We start from the raw sequence: 24,808 nt of genomic DNA on the forward strand, positions 1-24,808 counted from the left end.
TAATTTAAAAATTAGAATTGTTTTTCCATGAAAAAGTGGAATGTTAATTTTTGGTGGGTTTTAATTTTAATTTTGGTGAGAATGTTAATTTTGGTGGGTTTTAATTTTACAGCTGAATATTATTTTATTGGATATATAATGTTACTACTTTTATGTCAGCCTTTGTATTATCATTGATATAACATTAAGAATGTTTTAAACAAAAGCAAGCAAACATATACCAAGGATCATATATAGTAAATAACTTTGGCTCCCAAATTCTACTTCCAGTACCACAAGAAGATGACTGTACAAAAATCACAAAGAGAAATGTATAATATATGTGTCACAGTATGATTTAAACCAACCAAAAGTTGAATATTATATAAATGTCTACTAGTAAGGGATATTAAAATTGTGTAAAACAAAGTACGTTCCAAAATAGCAGGTGTCATTTAATTCCACTTTGGTTTAAAAAAAAATATATAGCTATGGAAGTCCAAAAGATATACACACCATTAATGGTGGTTACATTAAAAGGAAGTGAGAACTGCAATATGTACTTTCATCTTTGTATTTCTATTTCCTGAAATTTGGCAATGAAATGAGTTACTTTTATAGATAGTAAAAAGAACAAAATACATGAATTTATTTATGAATAATGGTAGTTTCAATTAGAAGAACATGAAATTTATAAATTAACTAATTGAGATTGCTTGTGATAGATGGAAAATTTCCACAAAAACCAAAGCACAATATTTAAAATAAAATACTAAAAGGTAGTGATGGGGAAATAAAATCTGCTTTGCTCATGATATTTTTAGATGATTAACAAAATCAAATACAAATTTATTAATCAGATATAGTCAATAATTCAAGAATCACATTACATCCTGATTTTTGAGTCAATGAATGATTTCAGTAGATATTCCACTTAAGCATTGTCAGTTTCACACAGAAATTACTGAGTAGGATGAAGCCTGCTGAGTAATTTACAACTTATATATAACATTTTTCTCAACAACACAAGTATATTTTAACTCTATCAGTCCTTCAATATACATATGCCAATATATATGAAATATATAATTAACTCAAGTTAATAATTTTAAGGTTAGTTTTCCATTTTCTCATTTAAGTTTCTGGCTATAGTTTTAAAATATTAAGTATAATAGGCTTGAATGAGAACACATATAAAGATATAATAATGATATGGAAAATTAATGTAAAGATATACTAATAATATGGAAAATGAAGGTATTCTTTCCACTGACTATAATAAAAAATTTATGTACTAGGAGATAAATGGAGCTTTGAAGGAATGAAGAAAGGGGTCCTAGTGGCTACTAATATAATATTATAAGTCACAGAAATAAGAAGAAATCAAATAAGGCACACAATTTAAAGAGATAATAGGTATGGATAAAAATGTAAAACAAATATAGTAAGTTCCAAAAAGGGAACTGGCTGACTAGTGAAATAGTGAGCTTGATAAAAGAGATACTGAAATATTCTTGCTCAGGCAAATAATTAGGTGACTTCCAATGTCACAATACATTACAGTCCCCCAAACAGAATGGGTAGGAACAAGCAAATAGATAACAGATTAGTTTGAGTAAAGGAATGTGGTCCTGATATGTCTCTGCCTATGTGTCTTCCATCTTCTCTTCTTCTCAGCACCAGTAAATGTAGGGTTTTTTTCCTCTAGGTTAAATATTAGACAGTTTCTAATATTTTATGTTCTTTTTATAATAATCTTTTCTCTTTCCTGATTTTCCATTAACAACTTCCTGCATATGACTCCAACATCTAACTACCTCTGTTTCCTAACAAGAGCTTGAGTCATCCATTTCAATTGTTCAGTTCATTGATGCTAATAGTTGCTAAATACACTGAATAATCAAGGACCAACAATTCACTCTACTAGATTCTTCATATCTATGTTAAATTATTTTAATGTGTATTTTCATTTTTACAACAGCCAATGAGGTAAGCTATTAAGCTGATTTTGCACATGAAGATACTGAAGCAAAAAAAAATATTTTTTTTCCTATCCAAGACTACAAAGATAATAAGTGGCAAAGCTAGAAATTATATTTAGGTATGGTAGATTCTACAACACGGTAAGTATTTTCAACTGAACAGCTACTGGTAACCCAAATAAAAGCAGTATTTTAAAAACTCAAGCCTATTATTTCCTTGCTTTCATTCATCAAAATAATAAGTGCACCATCAGGTTTGGAATTTGGCATCACCTATGACTGTTTTCCTTTTTTAAATCAATGCACATGTCCTAAACATAGATGCTCGCAATTAATACGTCTTCTTACTGCCTTAGTCCTGGCTTGGGTATGTACTTGGCTAGACTTAAAACAGTCCTCACCTACCTGTCTGCTTCTAGTCTTTTGCAGGTCCAAAACATTGCAATGTGTAAAAGAATTCTTCCTTTCAAAATGTTTGCTTACTTAGCTCTCCAAAAGCCCAACTAAAGTATCAATCCTTGGGGCTGGAGTTGTGACTCAGTTGTAGAGCGCTTGCCTTGCATGTGCGAAGCACTGGGTTTGATTCTCAGCACTACATAAAAATAAATGCATTTTGTCCAACTACACTAAAAATATTTTAAAAAAAGAACCTTCCTCATATAGGTCCTTTTAACATTGGTACAGTTTTATCTGTGATTATTTCACTTTAATGTGAATTTCAAAGATTATAATGTGTCATCATGAAGGCTAGTTTAAAGGCATGTTGCTGAATTTTACTCCCCAGAGTTTTTCATCAAGTGGGAGTGTGGAGTAAGGCACACAATTTTTTAAAAAAACACAAGAGTCCTAAGTGATGCTCATGCTATTGGTATGGGAATCACATTTTGAGAACCACTTTAAAAGATGATGTGATCATTAGATGCAGTAACTGCCCATGTCTAGAATATTTTAGTTGTTTAATATGTTTTTTTAGAACTAGATCTAAAAATTCAAATTGCTACATATTTATTGTGTTGTTTATAGTATGGATACAATGTTGAATGCCATACAATCTTTGCTTCATTAACCCATTAACTCCCAAGTTTTCAATTTTGCAAATATTCAACAAAATTAACATAGGTACATTAAAATAGGTTGAACTCATGATATAGAGCTTACATATTATATTATAATTTTCATGGAATAATATTTTCTCATTCTCATATAATTACATTATCTACTGTATTTAAATTTTCATAGAGGTTCCACATCTGGGATATTGGGACAAAATGGGTTAAAGAGCATAATAACTAGGCAGGGGAGAGTTAGAAGATGAATAAACATTTAGAATACGGTGAAAGATTCCTTAACAGAGTAAATACAGGGTGCAGTAGAAGCCCCCACAAAAAGCACTTAATTTATCCCATTCTTGAGGTCAGACAAGGTTTCAAATTAGTCTAGCTTAACTCTTTAAAATTTAGATGACTGAAAGGGATATGGAAGTTGAAGGGGTGAAGAAAGCTGTGAGATAAAGTATCATCAAGTTTGAACCAACTTTAAATAGTTGAATATGACTGGATAACAGAACTAGAGTAAGGAGGCAGAAGAAAGAAGCAGAGGTCAGGTGCTTATAAAAATCTTTTTAAATGTGAATAATTGAGTTAGATGAGTAGTGAATGTATGCTTTCCTTAAACACTGTTTTTTTTAAATTTTCAGCTATATCTTTGCAAAAGCACTCTTTCCTCTGCTTTTTTTCTCACTTATAAAATCTTACCTATAAAGTCTCATCTCACATACAACATCCCTTATAAAGTCTCTTCTTACAACCGTTTTCCTTATGTGAGTATCATAATACACTGTATCTCTCTATTGGCATTTTTGTGCATTGTTGTTAATTGTTGCTATAGTTACAAATTTTTCCTTACCCTTCCCTCTTTACTTTCCCTCACAAAACTGGATTTGAGGGTTTGAGATAATGGTTTCATTTGTCTAGATATACCCTGTACTCAATAAGTTGCCTTACAAATGGTAAACAATTAATCAATATTTGTTAATGCTTCGATTGGTGAGATAATGTGGTGCCATGAGAACTAAATGTTTCAAAGACAATAAACATTGAAACTCCAAAGGAAGGCTTAGATTTATATGTAAAATCAAGTTGTTGTATTAAAATGTTCTCTACCTGCAATATAATTAAAATCCACCACATAAAAGATTAAATGAACTCACAACCAAAAAAGTAATGTACTTTATACTAAAGCTACAAATAGACATTATTTATCACCCAAATTACCAATAAACTTTCAAACACTTGAAAAAATACGTCTCAAAAATACTCAAGATCTAAAGTCACTGTGATGTGATTATGACAATGAATAGAACATTTTTCTATTTGTCCTAGGACAATTATATAAACATTGTTTAAGGTTTTTTTTTTTTTTTCCAGAAGATATCTGTAGTGGTTGCAAATAGTTAAAGTTTATCTTTCTTAATATTTTAATAGAACAATTCATTTACATGAAGTTCATGGGCTAGGAAAACCATATACATGTTATATAAAATGTGCCTTATTATTAGCTATAGATAATGTTTTCCACAAATGCCGAACTATTAATATTACCTTCCTTATTAGACAAGGTAGAAGAAGCGTCTTCAGGCAATGTCTAATCTTATAATTTACTAATTTATATATAATCCCCAACACATACATTAAAATTTATTTCATATACAACATAAATAGGGTTAAAAATTCCAGAGAAAGTCACTAGGATATCCCAAATTGTAAAAGTCAGAGGTCCTGCTTTCTTGTGAATGGGGCCTTTATTTTTATCAGGCTGAAGTGGACAGCACATGCTGCTGGGTGAATCACAACATAAGTGGGCAGGTCATGGACAACTGGTTCCCAGGATTAGGTGCACAAGGGGTTGGTGATGAAGAGATGAGGTTTCCTTTCCTTTGGGCACAGAGAGGGAAGAAGTTGTCAGTGACCCCTTTATGGCTCGCCCTGGCCTGTTTTCCAAATAATACATGGTGAATTATTCGACCAAGATATGAAAAGATAATCTCTACTCTAGGTTTCAAGTAGCCAAAGTTACAAATAAGTAAGTGTAAAGGTAAGAAGTTAAGCCTATCAATCTAGACCTTAACCTCTTTCATGGCTATATTTGGTTACAAGAGAGCATCTTTATACATATAGTTAGAAGGATATTTCTTAAAATATTTTCAAAGTTATTAACCTTCACAAGACAAAAAAGATTCATTATCAATATTTACACATACTCTTATTCACCAGTTGTAATGAAGAAATGATACCTGTTCACATAGGAAATTTTGGAGATTTTGAGGTGTGCCTATATGAATGTCTGATGGTATGAGTCATGCTATAATCCAGATGTTCTCCTCTCTTTTTAAAATCACTGAAGATACATCCATTCAGTCACACTATGGCTTATGACTCTGCTAAATTTTTTGGTGCTGAGATATTTATTATACTGTTCTTCTCCTTTGTAGTACTAAAAACTTATTGAAGTATCTGATAAGTTTATTATTTTATAATAATGATTACCTCTTTCTTCAGTGAAACAAAATGTGCAGAGGAAATATCATATAGTTAGTTATAGCATTTCAGAAGTAATGAGTTGACATATCCTGTCTTTTAAAGATTCTAGAAGCACTAAATTTTGAGCACTTATCTACAAAATTGACCTCCACCTAAATTTATTTTTAACAAAATATTAATGAAAACAATCTTATACAGTTTAACTTTAATACATTTGGAGCTATTCTAATTTTGCTTTCATAATCATTTATTCCCTGAATAGAAATAAAAAAAGTTTCTCATGGTTCAAATATAAGCCAAAGGGTATTGTGCAGTTAAAAACTATGCAATTGACTGATTTTAAATCCCAGCATAGAGTAATTTGAGTAGGTAATTCAGAGTATTCAGAAATGTCCCAAGGTTTACCCATTTGAAATAAAACCTTAGTATTGATATTTCACAAACACAATTAGAAACAACAGTCTTGGAGAGAAAAGAAGAAATAGAAGAATTGGAGATTTTATTTTAATTAGGAAAATTTTATGTTTATTCATTGAGTGGCTCATTATCTCATATTCTCGACTCTAAAAAGCATTGATCCAGTGAAATCAGAGTAGGTTAAGGCGTATTTGTTGTTTTCTTAATAACTTTTTTCCCCTTCAGGGCTTAATTTTACTATAAAATGTGGACCACGATGAGTTACAATTTAAATATATGTTTTAATACTTATTATTTTTATGTGAATTTTGCACTCATGTATATATAATATAGGTGTATATAAAATGTGCATATATGTAGGTGTGCAGTATTTAAGACACAATTTCTAATGGAAAACATAATTTCTCACTGCTAAAGGTGAACAAGGAGTCCAAGAGTGAACCAATTTGATCAGCAGAAGCAGCTTGTATTTTTCCCCCCATGGAATGTGTTCATAAATAATCAAGAAATTCTGAAGGTTACATCAGAATTTCTTGATTGACTTATACGGAGGCTCATGGGAGAAATAAAATGGTAATCACAGTAATCATATTTTTTTCCTTTAAGTTTTATGAATTCCTATACAATTCTCACCAAAGGTGGTGACTTTCTGTGCCCTGTTCTTTGCACTGTCTTCTGTAACCTATCACTTATATTAAGTGTGCCCTTTATATTGCTGTGGTAAGCTGATTCCAAAGGTGGGGGTATAGTTTAGCATCTTTAATAAACCCATATTCCATTTCAATATGGCATTTGGTAACATTGTGGTTTCTGAAGTCCAAATGTTTATTTTGGAGGCTTCATGTTTTTCATTCATTTATGCTATACTATATGAAACTAAATTACACCCAATTTTAGTTTTATTTCATCATTATTTATGAAGTCCTCTGACTTCTTCCCAAAATATAAATTTTCAGACTCAGTCTGAAAGCCTTTGATATGAAGAGAAGAGGAGGAAATCATATCATAGTGAAGGTGAAATTGTGGGATAGACTTCTGATTGTACTATAGAACTTGAATATTCAAAAGAGCAAACATATTTGAAAATATGTTAAACTAAATTTTTGTAAAGATATTGAACAAATTAAAATTCAAAACTATTTTATGTATAGCTATTCTTTCCTGTAGTTCATTTCTGTTCTTCTTGTAAAAACATTGGGAATATTTTTTAAATAAAAAAGAAGAGAGTCCCAGTCACCAAAACTAAGCGATAAAACAAAGCCCCATTATGTCAAAATCTGAAACTCCATTTTTTAAAGAATTCTGAGAAAACATTAATATTTGTTTATGAAAGATTCATAATTAATTCAATTTAGGAACCCAAATGATAAAAGTAAAAAGCAACCCAAAACTTTGTATTTGAAAAGTAGTATACTTAAAATTTTACTTTAAAATGTCACTAGCAGATACTTAGCAAAGATATACTTATTTGAAAATACTTGCAAATATTGAAATATGTCTATATTTATCAAAATACAAAATAAAGCATTTAAATCTCTGTTAATAAATGGTATTTGTTTAAGAACTTCCAGCATACCTGTTAATACTTTCAATGAATCAGTTTTTTTAGAAATTATTTTACCAGAATTCTGGCAACTCAGACAAAAAAGGTAACACAATGTCAGCTCTAAATGGGATGAACCATGATGAACTCTATTTGTCATTTGTCTCATTTAAATTTTTTATGCCCAGTATTAGGGTAATAAAATGTAGAAGGTACAGTGTGAGAGGAAACGTATTGAGAGGCCATATTACCTACAATTTCAGCTGTCATGCTGATCCGAAATATAATTTAGTGAATGAAATCTATATTTGAATCCTAGAACTAAATAACCTCAAAAGAATTTAAGATTAATGTCATCATCTCTAATTTTTGATTATATGGTATTCCATAGTCTTTCCCTTTCATGTAATATTTTTTCAGGTAGTTAAATGTTATCTACTAGTTGTCCACCCTTACTATGTATAGAGAGAGGATTAGGCAATTGTGACCATCGGGAAAGAGTAGGAAAAGGGCTGAGGTTACTGATACTGGTTTGCAAATGAGCTACACACTTATGTTAATAAACTAGAGTAGGTAAGAACTTCGAGTAATATATTGTAAACATACAAAACAGTAATCCTTGGAAACCTCTTTAAATTTTACACGAAACTAATTTATATTTAACTATACCTTGACACTGAAAGATATATTCTATTTATAAAATTAAGAGTAACCATTTTAGAAAGCATTTACTCTTGCTGGTAAAGTTAGTAAGAACTGCATAAATGAGAAAAAAATCAGACTGAAGATCTGCAAAGAAAATAAGTTGGTTAACAGCAAGTTATATCATTCTTAAGGCACCGTGTAACTCATCTCACTTATGTAAGAACTTAATGACTTTTAGTTTGATAATAGAAAAATAACATTAATTTGGATGATAAGGTAATGAACTGATTTCTCTAGGCAAAATAAAAAATACAATTTATGTCAATATTCAGTACTTCAAAATCAGTTTCCACACAATTCAACAAAACCAAAATGTTCAATGTAAAATAATAATTAAAAACCCTCTGATCATCTCACAAACTAACTACCTGCTATATAAGATGAATCCAAAATAAAGTATTAGTATGAGTAACTGAAATCTATGGTACATTGTTTCCATTAATTTTTATTAAATGTTTCTTTATAATTCTTTCCATTCCAAATGAGAATAATTTATGGCTTCTGTTTATAATACCATTTTCTTAATCCTAATATTGTTATTTAGGGTATTATCATAACCATTTATTAAGCATATGTTAAATACCATCCTAACATAATTATTCCTTCTAGTCTAGTAACATCTTGTGTTTACAGGAATAATATATGAGATATACCAGAAACACTGTCATTGAAGATCTCAATTTTCAATATTCTGTGTGTAAGTAATTAAAAGATACTTTCTCCTTTGAGAAAGGAAAACAGAAGAAAATAGGCAAAAGTAAAGAAAACAAAACAAGGCAAAGAATAGATCAGAAATGGTCAATTGAGAAGAGATGAGAATGGTAAAGGAAAGGAGAAGAAAGTGTAATAGAAAGCAAAATTAAAAATAAAGACTAAAATTTAGTAAAATAGAAAAGAGAAGGCACTTCTTATGTCACGTGATGTCATAACACTGATTCAACTAAATGAGCCACTCATTTCTGCTGAAATCCAGGGAAAAGATGGTAGGGGTAAGAGAGAGAAAAAAAGCACAGATGAACTTTAATGGGTCACCACACTCTCATCCATTGATTATGTTGGTTTCCCATTTGAACATTATTCTCCTGTTCTGGGGATTGAAGGAATAAAAAGTGATAATAGAGTTAAAAATGAGAGGCTAGAGTAAGAATAAGAGAAAATTAAAGAGACAGACAAATGAAGTTAGAATGAATTTTCCAGATGACACAATAATCCTTCAATCTATTTCCTTCCCCCCACCCTTTCTGCCACCACTTTCAATTCTTGCTCAATTATGTTTACCATTTTGAGGGTAACAAAAGCCACTTGCTTAAAGTACTTATTTTCCATATTGCACTAATCATTGTTCAACATTATGACTATCTGCTGCAGTCTATCTTCTTCTTAACTATCCCAACCTGGATATTTTTCCATTCTGGCAGCCTTTACAGGCACATCCATTGAGCCATTTCTTGTCTTAATAGTCATCAGGTTCCAGAAGACCTTTCAAAATAGCAGTGAATATGTTTAATTATTAACACAAAGAAAGAAAAATTTTCCAAATGCTGGATTTAACCACCATATGCCTCTCTTTTCAACTGATATTCCTAAGAAGAAAAATATCTGTTTTTAGTATGGATAGAATCTTTAGAACACTTACACACCAAAACCAGTATTAACACCAATTTAACAGATTCCTCAGAAATATGCCCAAATTTTGAATAACTATAATTAGTCTCATCAACTAGAAAAGTGCATCATGAGGGCAGAGTTGCTTGTTCAAAGTATGCCGAAGTATCTCCCAGGGAGAGGACAGGGATGTAGTGGCAGATGAAGTGGAAAAAATCTTGGGGGATTCCAGCAGCCTTTGAGGAGTTGGATCTTCAGTGGAAGGGAAGACATGCAATAGGACTCAGTCTGCTTTGCTTGGATGTTCATGATTTTTTTCTTCTTCCTACCTGGCAGCCACAGTTTCTCAGCCACAGAAGTATGTTGGTTTGAAAAGCTTAAAAGCCACTTATAATAAAGCATATAGCAACATGAAAAAGGACATATGACTTCCAGTTTCATTTCAAATAGAAAATATACTTTTTTTTAAAAAAAAGATCAACCTAGAAACATACTTATCTAATTGGACACCTTTAATATATAACATACTAGCAATTTAAAAATATAATATTTGAATTAATCTGTGATTCATTCAACTTTCTCCAACCCTCAGAGAAAAGTTTCAAGTTGTTTTACTATGGATCTTAGAGAAAAATGATCAGATTTATATATATATATATATATATATATATATATATATATATATATATATATATAAATATATAAACTATATGAACTACCTGTAGTAGCAGGAAATTTTAAAATTACTGAAAAATATGAAATGAGATTCAATATCCTAAACAATAAAATTTAACATTCTTTTCATTGTTGAGTCTAAATTGGTATAGAATAATATTGATAATATCTCACTATTATGATGAATGAATGAATTAAAGAATATTAATGATGTATCAGGCCATACCTTAATGCAACATCATAACCAACCCCTAATGTCCATTGTGATGAAGGAAGATATAGAAGGGATAATTGCAAAATCAAACTATAAATAATTTATACTTGTTAGAATTAATTTACCTACCTACCAATACTTTTGTAGTAACAAAACCCAGAGAATTTCCATTTTACCACCTCTGTATATTGTCTAATAAGAAGTTAAAGGCACTATACAAAATACAACACAGGTGACAATAAGAAGACGCCAGACTGGGTTGCATTTAATGAAATGTATCATTCTTGCAGAAATATGCCTCTCACTTGAACACACAGAAGAAAATATGGTAACTGGTTACATTACTAAGTGAGGCTATTTTCAAGAAATTCAACATATTTTCCTGTCTCCATTATAAACCCCAAACCAATCTGTTCGCTCCAGTAGAAGACTGCTAAGAAACAACTCCAACTGGCCCAACTATTGTAGCACGTAAAAGAGAAGAAGAGGTAGGAAAGTTAATTACTATTGATTTCCTAATATGTACCAGCATTTTGATAGGTGTTTTACATATTTTAGCTATCTGAGGGGAACAAGCCCAGTGAAGAAATGGCAGTAAAGTTAAATCAACCGTATTTCTAATTTCAGTTCAGCTGATTTAGTACCCCAGTTAGGTAAAATTTCACTTTCTTTTCTCTTTTACACTTGGTTCCACTTGATCTCTCACTGAATCTGAGATTTACTCACATGATTATTAGAATTCTTCCCCTTTGGGTTGATAATTTTATAATTTGAATTTTGGAAGGGTATAATATAAATGAAGTAAGAACATGGATCTTAAAAGCTTTGAGTTGTAGGTAAAACATTCTAAGTCTCAATTTTCACATATACCTTCTTTGCAGGACTGCCATAAGAAAAAATAAATAAAATATGTAAAATACTATAATGCTTGGCACATTGTAAAAGCACAATACATATTAGCTATGGTTATTATTTTTATAAAAAAGTAAACTGATTCTCAGTTAACATGTCTCACTCACAGCCATAAGTCAATTCCAGAGTGAAACCTAGAACCATGTTTCCCCAACCAACACTCTGCAATTTTTAGTATTTTAGCATATTCCTGTGATGCAAGGATGCATTTCCACATTCTTGTAGTATTTAAAAGTCACTAATCCTTATAGATTTTTATTAGTTCATTTGTAGACTTTTAAAGACTTTCATATTCATCTGATAAACATCAGAATCTTTGCACCACAAAGAGTATCCTTTAAACAATTTTATTTTTCATTAGAGACTACTTTCTATTCTCTTAGAATTAACCAAGTGGAAATTCATGCAGAAATGGTTCAACATAAGTCATATTTGTTATTGTCCTATTGTAGACACAAAGGCTCATCTACTGAAACAGTTGCTTGCCCAAATCCTCATCTTATGGTACAAGAAACTTCCATCAGGACAAACACTTTGTACAGTTTCTAGTAATGAGAACAGAAAGTCATCAACACCATCATAGGATAGAAAGGCTTTTTCTATTACCAACACTTTATTATTCAGTGCCAACCACATAACCATATATTTAATTTTTAAAATTTTGATCAACTTAAACTTTACATAGACAATAAACATACTGAAGAAACATGATGACTATGATTATAAGTGTTTAGTAGCCTTTCTAAAGTATCACTGAGAAAAATCACTCTTTTCATAAAGTTTCTATTATTATGACGTGCAAAAGAAAATTTAGTTAAATCGTGTAACATGAAATAATTACTCACTCTGAAGAGTTAGTAAGCTGTAAATAGAATCTTTATTCAAAAAATCCCATACTTTCTTCAGATGAAGATTATTACTTAATAATGTTGGATAATTTTAACTTCACTTTTTTACACACAACACTTTATTTTGGCAAAGAGGGAAACAAAATGAATCAACTGAGATGTAAAAATTAAGAATATATATTGTTCATTTTCTACATCTAAAATTAATAAAAATCTACCACAAGCACAGAATATCACTCTTATTCAATGGATTTGTGAGGGTCACAGGCCAATAAAATTTTATAAACTTATTTAGTTAAGTGTAATAGTTTTAAAACTAAAACTATAGTCCCCTTTGGGAAATGAAGAGCCAATTCTGCTATTAAAGATTAAAATTTTTATAAAAATCTACATTTAAAATAAACAAAAACTCATCACACTTTAATGAACTAATCAATGTTAAAGTAGATAGAATAATGTATGCTGTTACAAAACATACCTACTACAATTCATTAATTTGTAAAAATGAAATTTTTGAAAGTTATACTGAAAAGGTTGAATTTATATACACCACAACTTTAATTTCTATTTCAAAACTGTTATCCCAGTTCATGTAGTATATATTATTATCCTATACTTGTCATTATAGAAATGCACATCCAAGTTCCATCACCAGTATTTCTTCATTTTCTTTTAAAGTTATGCCTTATATTGCATCAAAAAATTAACAAGAACAGTTATTCCGTTTTTTAAAAGACTTGTTCTATTAGTTTATATACAAATAGGCATTTCACTTCATTGGTATTCTTTCAAAGCTTTAGCAAATTTTTAAATCAGTTCCTCCCACTGACTCTAAAGGTAATTATACATACCACAGTCTGATGATTAACTTGAATCACTTCATCGCCAGCATGGATTTTCTTACACCGATCTGCCGGTGACTGAATTTAACATAAAAGAAATGACAAAGAACATGAATTTTATCAGTTATTTCCTTTATCTGGAAACACTACAATAATTTAATCTCCTTAAATTAGATTTTAAAAATTAAACACAGGGATGGGGATGTAGCTCAGTGGTAGAGTACTTGTCTAGCATGAATGATGCCCTGGGTTCAATCCTTAGCACTATGAAAAAAACTTAACTATAATCTTTAAGGAATTAAACTAAAAAACTATTATTGGTATTTAATATACTGTTTGCATTCTATTTTTAGCCAATGATAGGAAACAGAAATTCAAAATAATATATAGATATTTCTGTTTTAAAAGAATAATGTGCTTCTGAGAGCATTAAGAGAAAAATGATAATTGGTATTAACCTTTGCAGACTTTATCCAGGCAACTGTGCTGGGCTCTACTGGGCAACTGCTTCAAAAATATATTTCAAAATATCTTTTCAATTTAATACAAATGATTCACATTAGCCTCAACAAATGAGTATTTCAAGTACAAGCATATGACCAGTATCAAAGCTTTAAAGTCTGATAACTAAATTGTAAATTTGTTTCAGCATTAATAATACCAATTCAGAATAATCCAGAAAAGCAAATTAAAATATGAATAGCAATTAGCTCAAAATTACTTACACTCTTAAGTACCTAGTTACAAGAGCATGCTATTTTTTATGTTTCACACAGGGTAATATACTGGCCAAACAAAACCACATTAAATGAACTAAAATGCCAACAATTATACAGTATATAGCAATTCCATCACTTTATCTCTTTAGTCCCACATGATATTAAAAACAAGAACAAAGAAAAAGCAATTTTGTAACTTAATGTTGACAAGTTTCAAGAAGAATTTTGGAAACTAAAATAGGATTTAGGACAGAAATTTTGTAATATTGTAGGTGTGGGTAATGAAGTTAAAGTAGTATTTTCTTTTTCCCATAAAGACTACTTATTATTGATTATATGCATGTTTAGTCATTTTAATATGGCACTATACCTTTCTATTTTGAATACACAGAAATTTTTTTATATAAAAATGTTTATCAAATCAACTATAAATATAGTTATATTACTCATTAGTGAATGATATGGTGGTAGAATCTACAAAATAAAATGCTACTTTTGAGACCCTGGAATAGGATTTACTTTGGAAGTAATTTTGAATTACTTTATGTTTGATTCAATTTCAATTTCCAATTATTTCAAAAACAAAGTTTTGAAATAATATTAACTTCAACTCAACAACTTTTTAAAAATTCACAATAAAATTATTTGCCATAGGCTAAAATTCAAGACAAGATACCATTCCAAGGAATTTTTCAGTTATTGAAGTATGACAAACCATACTGTTTAGATTCATCTATATGAACCCTATTCTAAGAAAATATCATATCTCATAGCACCTTTAGGAGGTCAGCATATTACCTAATCTTATTAGTACTACGTAATGATTCTGAAAAGTCTGTAAGTCATTGTTATAACTATAGTCGGTTCCTGAGTTATTTGTTTCATGACTGATCTTTTAAAAGGAGGATATGAAAGAAAAATATCAGGCAAATGGCTCTATTCGTGATGTAAAAAAAATGATGGTTGTATATAAAATTAAAAGGTAATCATAAAACTTTTTGCACAGGTCAGTGAAAAAAAGGAGTAAGTCATATAAATTATGACTTAACACCTAATTAGACTTTAAGTGTTAAAAGGTATCCCAGAGATCATGTTGTCCAAACTCCTCATTTTTTAAAATTTATTGGTTCTTTTAGTTATACGTGATAGTAGAATCCATTTTGACACAATTATAAAAGCATGGAATGTAAATTGTTCTAATTCAGTCCCCATATATGAAAATAAAGAAACTAGGGCACAGCAAAGCAAAATATAACTTACCCATTTTTTATGAGCAGCTTTACTAAAACTCAACACAGAACTGCTAATTATAAATAACTGAAGATAATAAAAATAGTAAAATATTTTCAAGAATAACCAAAGGATGAACTATTAAAACATGATTCATATTTGAACTACTCCTAGATCAATCTTTCCCTTGATCATTTATTAATTTATCAAATATTGCTGAGTGATTTATATGATCAAGGCATAGTGCTCAACCTTTTGTTTTTTACAGATCTCAGACAACAGAGAGAACATTCCTACAAATCTTCATGATACATTTCAAAAGCACCATTTCTGTGATTCCTTCTCTGATTTCACTGGACAGCATTTACTATTTTCTCCTTTGTTCATCGAAGCAAACTGTACTACCTACTTCTACAGATGAACCTCTACTTGCTATCCACTCCTCAGGGAAAGCAAGCTAATTTATTTTAGAAAACCTTCCAATTCTGAGTACCATGCCTAAAATATGGCAGACATAGAGTACAGGCTCATTAAATGAAAAAATGAATAAATGAGTGATCAAATGAATACACAAATAAGAATGATTAAAGGCAAGAGTATAGTTTATAGCATCTGACTGAATTTAAAATTGTTAAATAGTTGACAAATATGTATTTAATTGATTTTTATTGTTGTTGTTGTTCTTGTTTTGGTACCAGGGATTGAATCCAAGGGTGCTTAACCACTGAGCAACATCCCAGCCCTTTTTAATTTTTTATTTATTTATTTTGAGACAGGGTCTCACTGAGTTGCTCAGGGCCTCACTAAGTTGCTGAGGCTGGCTTTGAACTTGTAATCCTCTTGCCTTAGTCTCCTGAGCGACTGGGATTATAGGCATGCACCACTGCACCCAGCTTTTAACTGATATTTTTGATCCCCTCTTACTCTTATATTTAATACCAAATGTAAAGCTGCTACAGCATTCCTACTGCAATGTACTTTGTATGTTTCACCTTTTACAAGAAACCAAGATAAATATGTAGAAATACCAATAAGTGATTGAAGTTAATAGGTGAATTAGATGAAGAAGATGTTGACTTTTAAGAATAAAATGTTGGTCAAATGTTGAAATTAATAATAATTTGAGATTACACAAATTCTACCTCAGTCTTTAACAAAGAAACACAGCATAAACATGCTGTTATAATTTCTAAAAGAAAAAAATAATAAATTTATCATCTGCTTATAGGGAAATCTGGGATTACAAAATGTAGGAATAATGATTTACTATGTTATTCAATTTTATTATACTAATCATGTTAACGCCCAATATGATCACTTCGTATTTCCTTTTCTATAGCATAGCTATAGTTCTCTATAGTAGAGCCTTTCACATGTATTAACTTTTTTTATTTTCACAATAATGTAGTGAGGTATGTAGGATTTAGACCTGAGGATTTCTGACCCACTGCTTATAGTGGTTCTCAAACTTGTGCATGCCCCAGAACCACCTGTTAAAACAGAATCTCTTATGACTAAAAGCTGGTCCCCAGAATTCCTGATTCAGTAGGTCTAGGGTGGGGTCTGAGAATTTGGATTTCTAGCAAGTTCTCAAGGGACGCTGATACTGCTGCTGGTTCAGGGACTTCACTGTGAAAATCACTTAGCTATACCATTCTGCCTCTCCTCTGACTTCAGAGAATTGATTTAACTGTTGTTCTTTTTAGGAATTAGCTAATTTTCTTAAAGTAACTAAAGTTTTTGCAGATTGAGGTGCATTCTTTTAGGTGTCACAATAACTTTTCATGAACCAGAAAATACTTAACAAAGATAACTCTCTGGTTGTAAATAGAAAATACCGGATTTACTCTAAGTAGCTATTTTAAACTAAATAAAATGAATACAATTCAAATGAAACCAGCACCTATTATCTCTATATACTTTTAGTCATATGTCCCATTTGTTCTGGTCCTCAGAAGCCAATCTCACTCAAGTGAGATATACATACACCAAAATTTGAAATGTTGCAATACTTACATTTTCCGTGGTTCCAGTAATTACATGGAGGCCATCATATGTTGATTTAATATACATACCCTAAGAAAAAGACAGCATCAGAAAAAAAGTGATTGAAATATTTTCAAATATATTATAATTTCATTTTAAAAAACCCATGATTTAACAATGCTGTTTTTAACCTGGTGAGAAATTACTATCTCAATGTTCTGTTTTCTAAAGTTTATCGCAAAAAAAACAAAAACAAAAACAAAAATACACTCAATCAAGTAACTATTTGATAAGTAATTTACCTAGGGAACTTATAAAATGCAGTATAATAATTTAATACTCTGAAGAAAGGATACACCACACTTCCCCCCAAATCTATAGTATAAACTTTGTGGTAAAATAAAAATTATAATAGGAAATTCAAATACCGGTACGTTATTAGCCTATGATATTTGATATAATTTCACAATAAAAAGTAGGTTTCTACAGAGATACTACAACTATAACTAACTGAAGCCAAAAATGTAGCAAAATCTTATGCACTTTGTTCTCCTGATATTTTTAGTATTTCCTTTATTTATTTCCTCCTTTATTTTCTTCCTTTATTTCTTATTGATTATATCAAATCATCTCTATATCAGTAAGTAATTAAAAGGTAATGTGTGGCAATTCTTTCTCCCAAAGGCAAGATTTCATTTTCCATTTCAATAAAGCCATTTTACAAAATGGTTCATTAGAGTATTAAAATTTTCCAGAAATCCTGAAATTGGGCAAGCTTTAAGAATAAATGAAAACTTCAAATTACGGATGGTGATGAGAATTTAAAGAAAAAAAATCACAATAAAAGATTCATAGTTTAGATATTAAATAATTTAAATATATCAGAAAAACATGATTATGCAAATGGTTTATTTTGTCCTCAAAGGAAGAATCTGTTACTCTTATTCTCTTTTGAGCATAAATTACCTGAATTTTACCTACTTTGAATTTCAAATTATTAATTTCATATATAAAAATCACAAATTTTAATTAACTGTAAATCTGAAACACAAGAGATTTAATAATAACCAACAATACCACTGCAGGAATAGCATACATTTAGCACTTATTTAACTGAAACAACTACTATAATGTTAATTTACCATACTTTTATGTTAATTACATACTTATATACTTAATATAAATGTGTTTTCAGTGAAAATAAGAGATAAAAAGCAGTAAAGAACTGGGTGGGTTTTAACTCTAAAAAGTCATATCAATAATGCCATATATCTAAAATTTAGTACCCCAAATGGCTGAGCCTATACTTCTAATGTGAAATGAAATGAACTTAATCTTAAAAGATGATCATTTGTCTGTGAACTCTTGTTTCTTAAATGAAAGTTCATCACTTTATGTAAAATAAGTAACCTCAGCAAAAATAAAAACAAATTAATTAATGAATTGGCCTGTAGTTTTTGGCTGTAACTATGTGACAATTTTCAACCTTATGTTGTTGACAGTTGTATATGTACTTACTTTTGAAATTAATATTTATCCCATTATTTATTGGAAGTTAAATATGATGATATTATCATATTAGTTAGACAAGGAGAAGGTCTCTTCTAACATTTTCCCCTAGTAATTAACAAGATAATATAAAATCAATAAAGAATCTTAAAAAATATTTATAACAGCTAGACACTACATTTTGTTTTGATTTTTTTTTTACATATAAGGATTGTAAGAGGATAAAGTAGAAAAAAGACAGTGAAAGAAACATTATATATTGCTTGGACATACAAAACAATCATCTATCATTATCCATCACCATCATCACTAATATATACTTGTTACAATGTACCAGGGACTATTTTAAGTATCTTACATTTATTTCATAAAAGCCTATGTAGTGAACCTATCATTAACCCTGTTTTAGAGATAAGGACACTAAATCACAGGGAATTTGGAGAGTCTGCCAGATAAAGAAGTCTCATCCCACAGCCCATATTCTCAACAATTAGTCTCATGATTTGTGGAGTTATTAATATATTAACAGTTAAGAGAGTTAATTTATTTTTCTTATTAGATCATAATAGTTGGCAGTTGTATTGATGAATGGTCAATAAATATATGAAAAAATGTTCCACCTTTCTAGCAATTAGAGAAACGCAAATTAAACTATACTGAGATTTCATCTCACTCCAGTCAGAATGGCAATTATTAATAATTCAAGTAACAATGAATGTTGGCGAGGATGTGGGGAAAAGGATTCACTCATACATTGTTGGTGGGACTGCAAATTGATGTAAACACTATAGAAAGCAATATGGTGATTCTTCAGAAAACTTGGAATGTAACTGCTTTTAATATAATCAAAACTGAATTCCTTATTCTTTTTTCCCCCTCTGGTAGTACTAGTGAGAAAAATGTCCAAAGTCAGGCACGAAAAGGAAGAAAAGAAATAAACTGTTTGGATGAGTTCCAAACTAATCTTCTGAATAACAGAGTCTACAGAAATACATGTGATTACTCGTTCACCTCTTAGAAATGACCAATCAGCAGGAGGACATGTAAATCAAATGTTTTTTTTTTTTTTTTTTTTTCTGGAATGGAGACTAAAAATGGTGTTCCATTCAATCAAAACCTTCACACCTCTTTTATTTTTCTGTTCAATTAATTCTGGATCAGACTTTAAACACCTCCCTCTGTCTTGATCAGCTCACCAAAATGACATTTGCTTCATTCTTTTTCCAAATGTCCAAAGCAACCTCACAGTCAAGTCAGTTAAATTAAGGCCTATTTGGAAACAATTCAAACACCTACATAGAAAAAGAACTCTCTAGGCTCACAAGCTTCCCTAAGAATGGCGCCAGCCCCTTCCTCACTATTCAACTCATCTCTTGGCTCTGATCTAGGTTTGATACACTCAAAATCTCATTTTCTTTCCTTTAATTTTCTATTAATTATTGTTTAAAAGCAAGTTCCACGTTTTAATCATGATTAAACACATTTCCAACCATTCTTTATAATGCTTCAGAACTCTCAAATCTAAGAAATCCTATAAGATTTGACTAATTTGTTAGGAAGCTGATGAACAATCTATCCAGTTTATCAGAGGAAGAACAAAGCAGTTACCTTTTGCCCATGAGAGATGTTCTATTTTAAAGTTAGAAGAAGACCTACAGATCTTTCTAATTAATTTTATTAAAGCTTGGTGTTTTCCCACGTCTTTCTATTTTTTCCCATCTTTTACCATTTAGACATTTCCTATGGTTAAACATGTGCTAAATGTTATGAAAATTCGCAAACCTATTTATTTCAAATGGGATTTACTAAGTTTAAAGATGATTGAATTTTAAAATGATACCTTGAATAAGCTATGTAAAATCTCTATTTAGTCTTTTAAAGTTTGATATCAATCAGAAGATATAAGTCTATACTTAACTCTTTTAATTAGTAGTCAACATTTTAGGGTTTTCTTTTCTCCCTTTGAAATATTAACTTAGTAATATGCTGTCATTGCCCTTTAAAAATGAATTTACTTAAGTTTTTCCAGTTTTGAAGTCGTCCTCCTAAGTTTATCACACCTCCCTCTAGCAATTCCAAATTTGAAAATGGGATAATGGGAAAAAATTTGCTCAGATGTATTTTATTTAGATTTACCTGTCTCTATTGTTTATTGCTATTTTTAGATTTTTAAATATTTTTTAGTTATAAATACCTTTATTTTATTTATTTTTATATGGTGCTGAGGATGGAACCAAGGGCCTCGCACATGCTAGGCGAGCACTCTACCACTGAGCCACAACCCTAGTTATAAATAGTAATAACCCTGTTTATTACTATTTTTTTAAATTTTTTTTTTTAATATTTATTTTTCAGTTTTCGGCAGACACAACATCTTTGTTGGTATGTGGTGCTGAGGATCGAACCCAGGCCGCACGCATGCCAGGCGAGCGCGCTACCGCTTGAGCCACATCCCCAGCCCCTGTTACTATTTAATATAAAGCAACTGGTGAGGATCTGCAATTCTTTATTCTCATTTGTAAAAGGAAAAAATAATACCTACTATATAGGTTTGTAAGGAAGATACCTGGCAAATAAACACATACTTTAAAATTTTCTTTTTTCTTCCAGTTCTTTCCCAGATGATTTAATTCAATTTCTTAATATTTTAAATTCATTACTATTTCAAAGAGCAGATACACTTCTTTTAAATAAAAAAGAAAGAAAAACAAAACTAAAAGACTTGTCCAGGGCTATACCTTCATTTAAAAAACAATCAAGGTTTCATAAAGTCCATCAATTAGCATTGTGTTAACACTTCACATTGCTATTCCTCATCATGATTTCAATGGAAATTAGAGGACAAAATAAGATACTTTTCTCTAAACACTACTGTATTTAGAACCATATACTCATAGAGTTATAAGGAGCTTTAAATATGGTCTACTCCTGCCCTTCCCCCATATTCTACTCATGACAAGATCAAGCCTAAGGAAATTAAATGTATTATCCCACTTCCTAAGGAAATTAAATGTATTATCCCATTTCCCCAAGATAACTCTCACATTTCATGTAAGTGATTTTTGTCAAGGTGTCTTGATTTCTAGTCCAATATAATATAGTATTAGTTCATAATTTTCCATTCTACAAATCATACTTAGAGAGCTTCCTTTCCTCCTTAACCTGAAAGAGAAGATGTAGAAAGGAAAATATTTGATAAGGAAGGCTTTTTAAAAAATAAAACTGGGCTTTGTAAAAGTTAAATGAATACAGTAGTCACCCCTTATCCACGAGGGATATGTAGCAAGACACATAGGGAATGCCTAAAAGCATGGATAGTATCCAACCCTATAGATATTATATTTTTTCCTATATAAACATACCTATATATTTTTCCTATATAAACATATGATATAGCTTAATTTATAAATTAGGCAAATAAGAGATTAAAAAATACCTAATGATAAAAGAAAACAATTAAAACAATATATAGTAATAAAAGTGATATGAACGTGATCTTTATTTTTCTCAAAATATCTTGTATCTTCAACTTTTCACTTAAAGGAAGCACTTTATGGCTTCTTTTAGGCATATCTAAATATCAAGTATCACTATTCTTGTGCTTTGGGGCCATTATTAAATAAAATAGGGCTACTTGAACCCAAGCACTGTGATAACATGACTGTCAGTCTGTTAACCAAGATGGCCACTAAGTGACTAATGGGTGGGCAGCATATACAGCACAGATACACTGGACAAAGGGATGATCCATGTCTTGGGTAGAGCAGTGTGATATTTCATCACACTACTCAGGATGGTGAGAAGCTTAAAACTTACCAATTATTTATTTTTGGAATTTTCCATTTATTATTTTCTAACTGTGGCTGACCAAAACCATACAAAGTACAATCATAGACTATACTTATAAGAATTTAAAATCATGAAGATTACTTCAAATAAATATTAGAAATAAATTCTTAAAACTAATCCAAGTGTTCTAATTTAGAAGTTATAACGATAACACAGAAACATATAGCTATATCTGATATGGTGATTTTCATCTTCCCAAGAAAATAGCCATAAAAGCCACAAAAGCACTAGGAACTATGGATACCCAGAAGTAATCTACCAAATATCCCAATTTTAAGGATTAAAAAGTCACTATATGGACTAGAAAAATGGCCTCAAATCAAAAAGTCATTGGTGGTCAATGAAGGCTTTGCCTTCTGAAACAGTTGCATGTGTATACGTGAACAAGAAAGGACGTAAGAGCTAAACCTGCTTAGAGATCTTTAAGAAGATGCTACCTGAATTAAATTATGAGTACTAGTTTCTAAGATTTCTATTTTACAAAATATCAATAATTGGCAAATTGATTCAACAAGGAGAAAGTAGAAACAATGTACCATGATACTAATGTTTAAGAGTTGTGTAGTGGGCTGGGGATGTGGCTCAAGAGGTAGCGCGCTCGCCTGGCATGTGTGCAGCGCCGGGTTTGATCCTCAGCACCACATACAAATAAAGATGTTGTGTCTGCCGAAAACTAAAAAATAAATATTAAAAAAACTCTCTCTCTCTCTTTCTCTCTCTCTCTCTAAAAAAAAAAGAGTTGTGTAGTAGGTAAATGTTTTACAGTCATTTTCCTGGATTTGCCTTCCTTTGCACTATTGATTTTACATGCTTTCTTTTTAAAATCTTTTCCTTGGGTTCAATTTAGAATTAAAACATTTTTCAATCAGGTGTACAAAAGAGAAGATGATTATCTTCATTTCATATCAAAATTATATCAATACATCTTACAGATATTAGCCTAATGTTAGCAATATCCACTTATATATTCACCCTTTTAAGAATGGATGTGAATTATAATATTAGTTTGGTTTAGCAAACAACCCCATGGAAAGAAAGATCTATTTAAGCCAGGACAAAATGGCAAAGGCTGATGGTGCCTGCCTGTAATCCCAGCAACATGGGGGGCTGAAAAGGGAGGGTTGCAAGTTCCAGGCCAGCCTCAGCAACTTAGCAAGACCCTGAGCAAGTTGGCTAGACTCTGTCTCAAAAAATAATTAAACAAAAATTAATAAAATATACAAATAAATAAATAAAACAGATGGTCTGGTTAGTATCCAGGTTCAATTCCCACTAACAAATAAACAAACAAAAACCAAACCAAACCAAAACAATAAAAACAAAAACTAGAACAAATCAAAGTAAAACAAAAACCTTTCTTGTATAAGCAGGTAACACTGTGGTATTTATTATAAAACTCTTAAATTTCCCTTTAGGTTAAGAAACGTTAATGGGCTAGGGTTGTGCCTTAGTGGTAGAGCACTGGTGAGGCCCTGGGTTCGATCCTTAGCACCACATAAAATAAATTAATTAATTAATGTTATTGTATCCAACTACAACTAAAAAATAAATATTAAAGAAATGCTAATTTGAGGGAGCATGTAAAAGAATGCAATCAAAACTACATGATCAACGAATTAAATGAGATAATTCAGAAATCACCATTTTCAATTCTTCTTAATTTTTATTCATAAAACTTCTTATCATGACAAATTCCTACTCATTAAGTCCTCCAAGTAAAAAATACCAAAATGTTCAATATCTGTTAAAATTCATAGATTCACAAAGTTGGAGGTTGTTTTATCCATATCATCAGTTGTTTGTTGATGATGGCTTTGATAAACATGGTATCTCTTACCAGCCCTTCACTTGGTTTGATGTTTGCCAGCTGAATCACTTCCAGGTGAGCAGACTGTGAAACTAGAGGATCAGATGATAGGGAGATGATGTGGTCACAGACTCCAGAAAGAGTTTTACACTGGAAGCAAAAAGAAAAATAGTTATGGTAAACTTATTATTAAGTAAAATCAGCTTTTGTTAATTTGTTTCTATTCAGTATTTGGGATTGAACCCAGGAGTTTTCTACCACTGAGTTTCATTCTCATCCTAACTCCCTTTTTTGAGACAAGGTCTTGCTAAATTGCCCAAGCTGGTCTCAAACTTATAACCCTCATGCCTCAGCCTCTTGAGTAGCTGGATTACAGATGCTATGCCACCATGCCTGGCTGTTACAACTTTTTTAATGAGGAAAATAAACCAAACAGTAAGTGTTTGA

The 24,808-nt window shown here is 30.7% G+C and overlaps 1 protein-coding gene across 5 annotated transcripts in view; it reads right to left on the reverse strand.

The window, feature by feature from the left end:
• Positions 1-24,808, reverse strand: part of Cnksr2 (connector enhancer of kinase suppressor of Ras 2) — a 278,373-nt gene that overhangs the window by 125,296 nt on the left and 128,269 nt on the right. For all 5 annotated transcript variants that reach the window (XM_046425867.2, XM_046425865.2, XM_046425864.2 and 2 more), the window contains exons 6-8: positions 24,392-24,511; positions 17,227-17,286; positions 13,271-13,339 (exon numbers count right to left, since the gene is read on the reverse strand). In XM_046425867.2, the coding sequence (XP_046281823.1) occupies positions 13,271-13,339; positions 17,227-17,286; positions 24,392-24,511 (249 nt within the window). The remainder of the gene's footprint in view (positions 1-13,270; positions 13,340-17,226; positions 17,287-24,391; positions 24,512-24,808) is intronic.

Source organism: Marmota monax, unplaced genomic scaffold, assembly GCF_021218885.2.
Source record: "Marmota monax isolate L192 unplaced genomic scaffold, Marmota_monax_Labrador192_F-V1.1 WCK01_AAM20220418_F8-fsc00203, whole genome shotgun sequence".
Classification (NCBI taxonomy): domain Eukaryota; kingdom Metazoa; phylum Chordata; class Mammalia; order Rodentia; family Sciuridae; genus Marmota; species Marmota monax.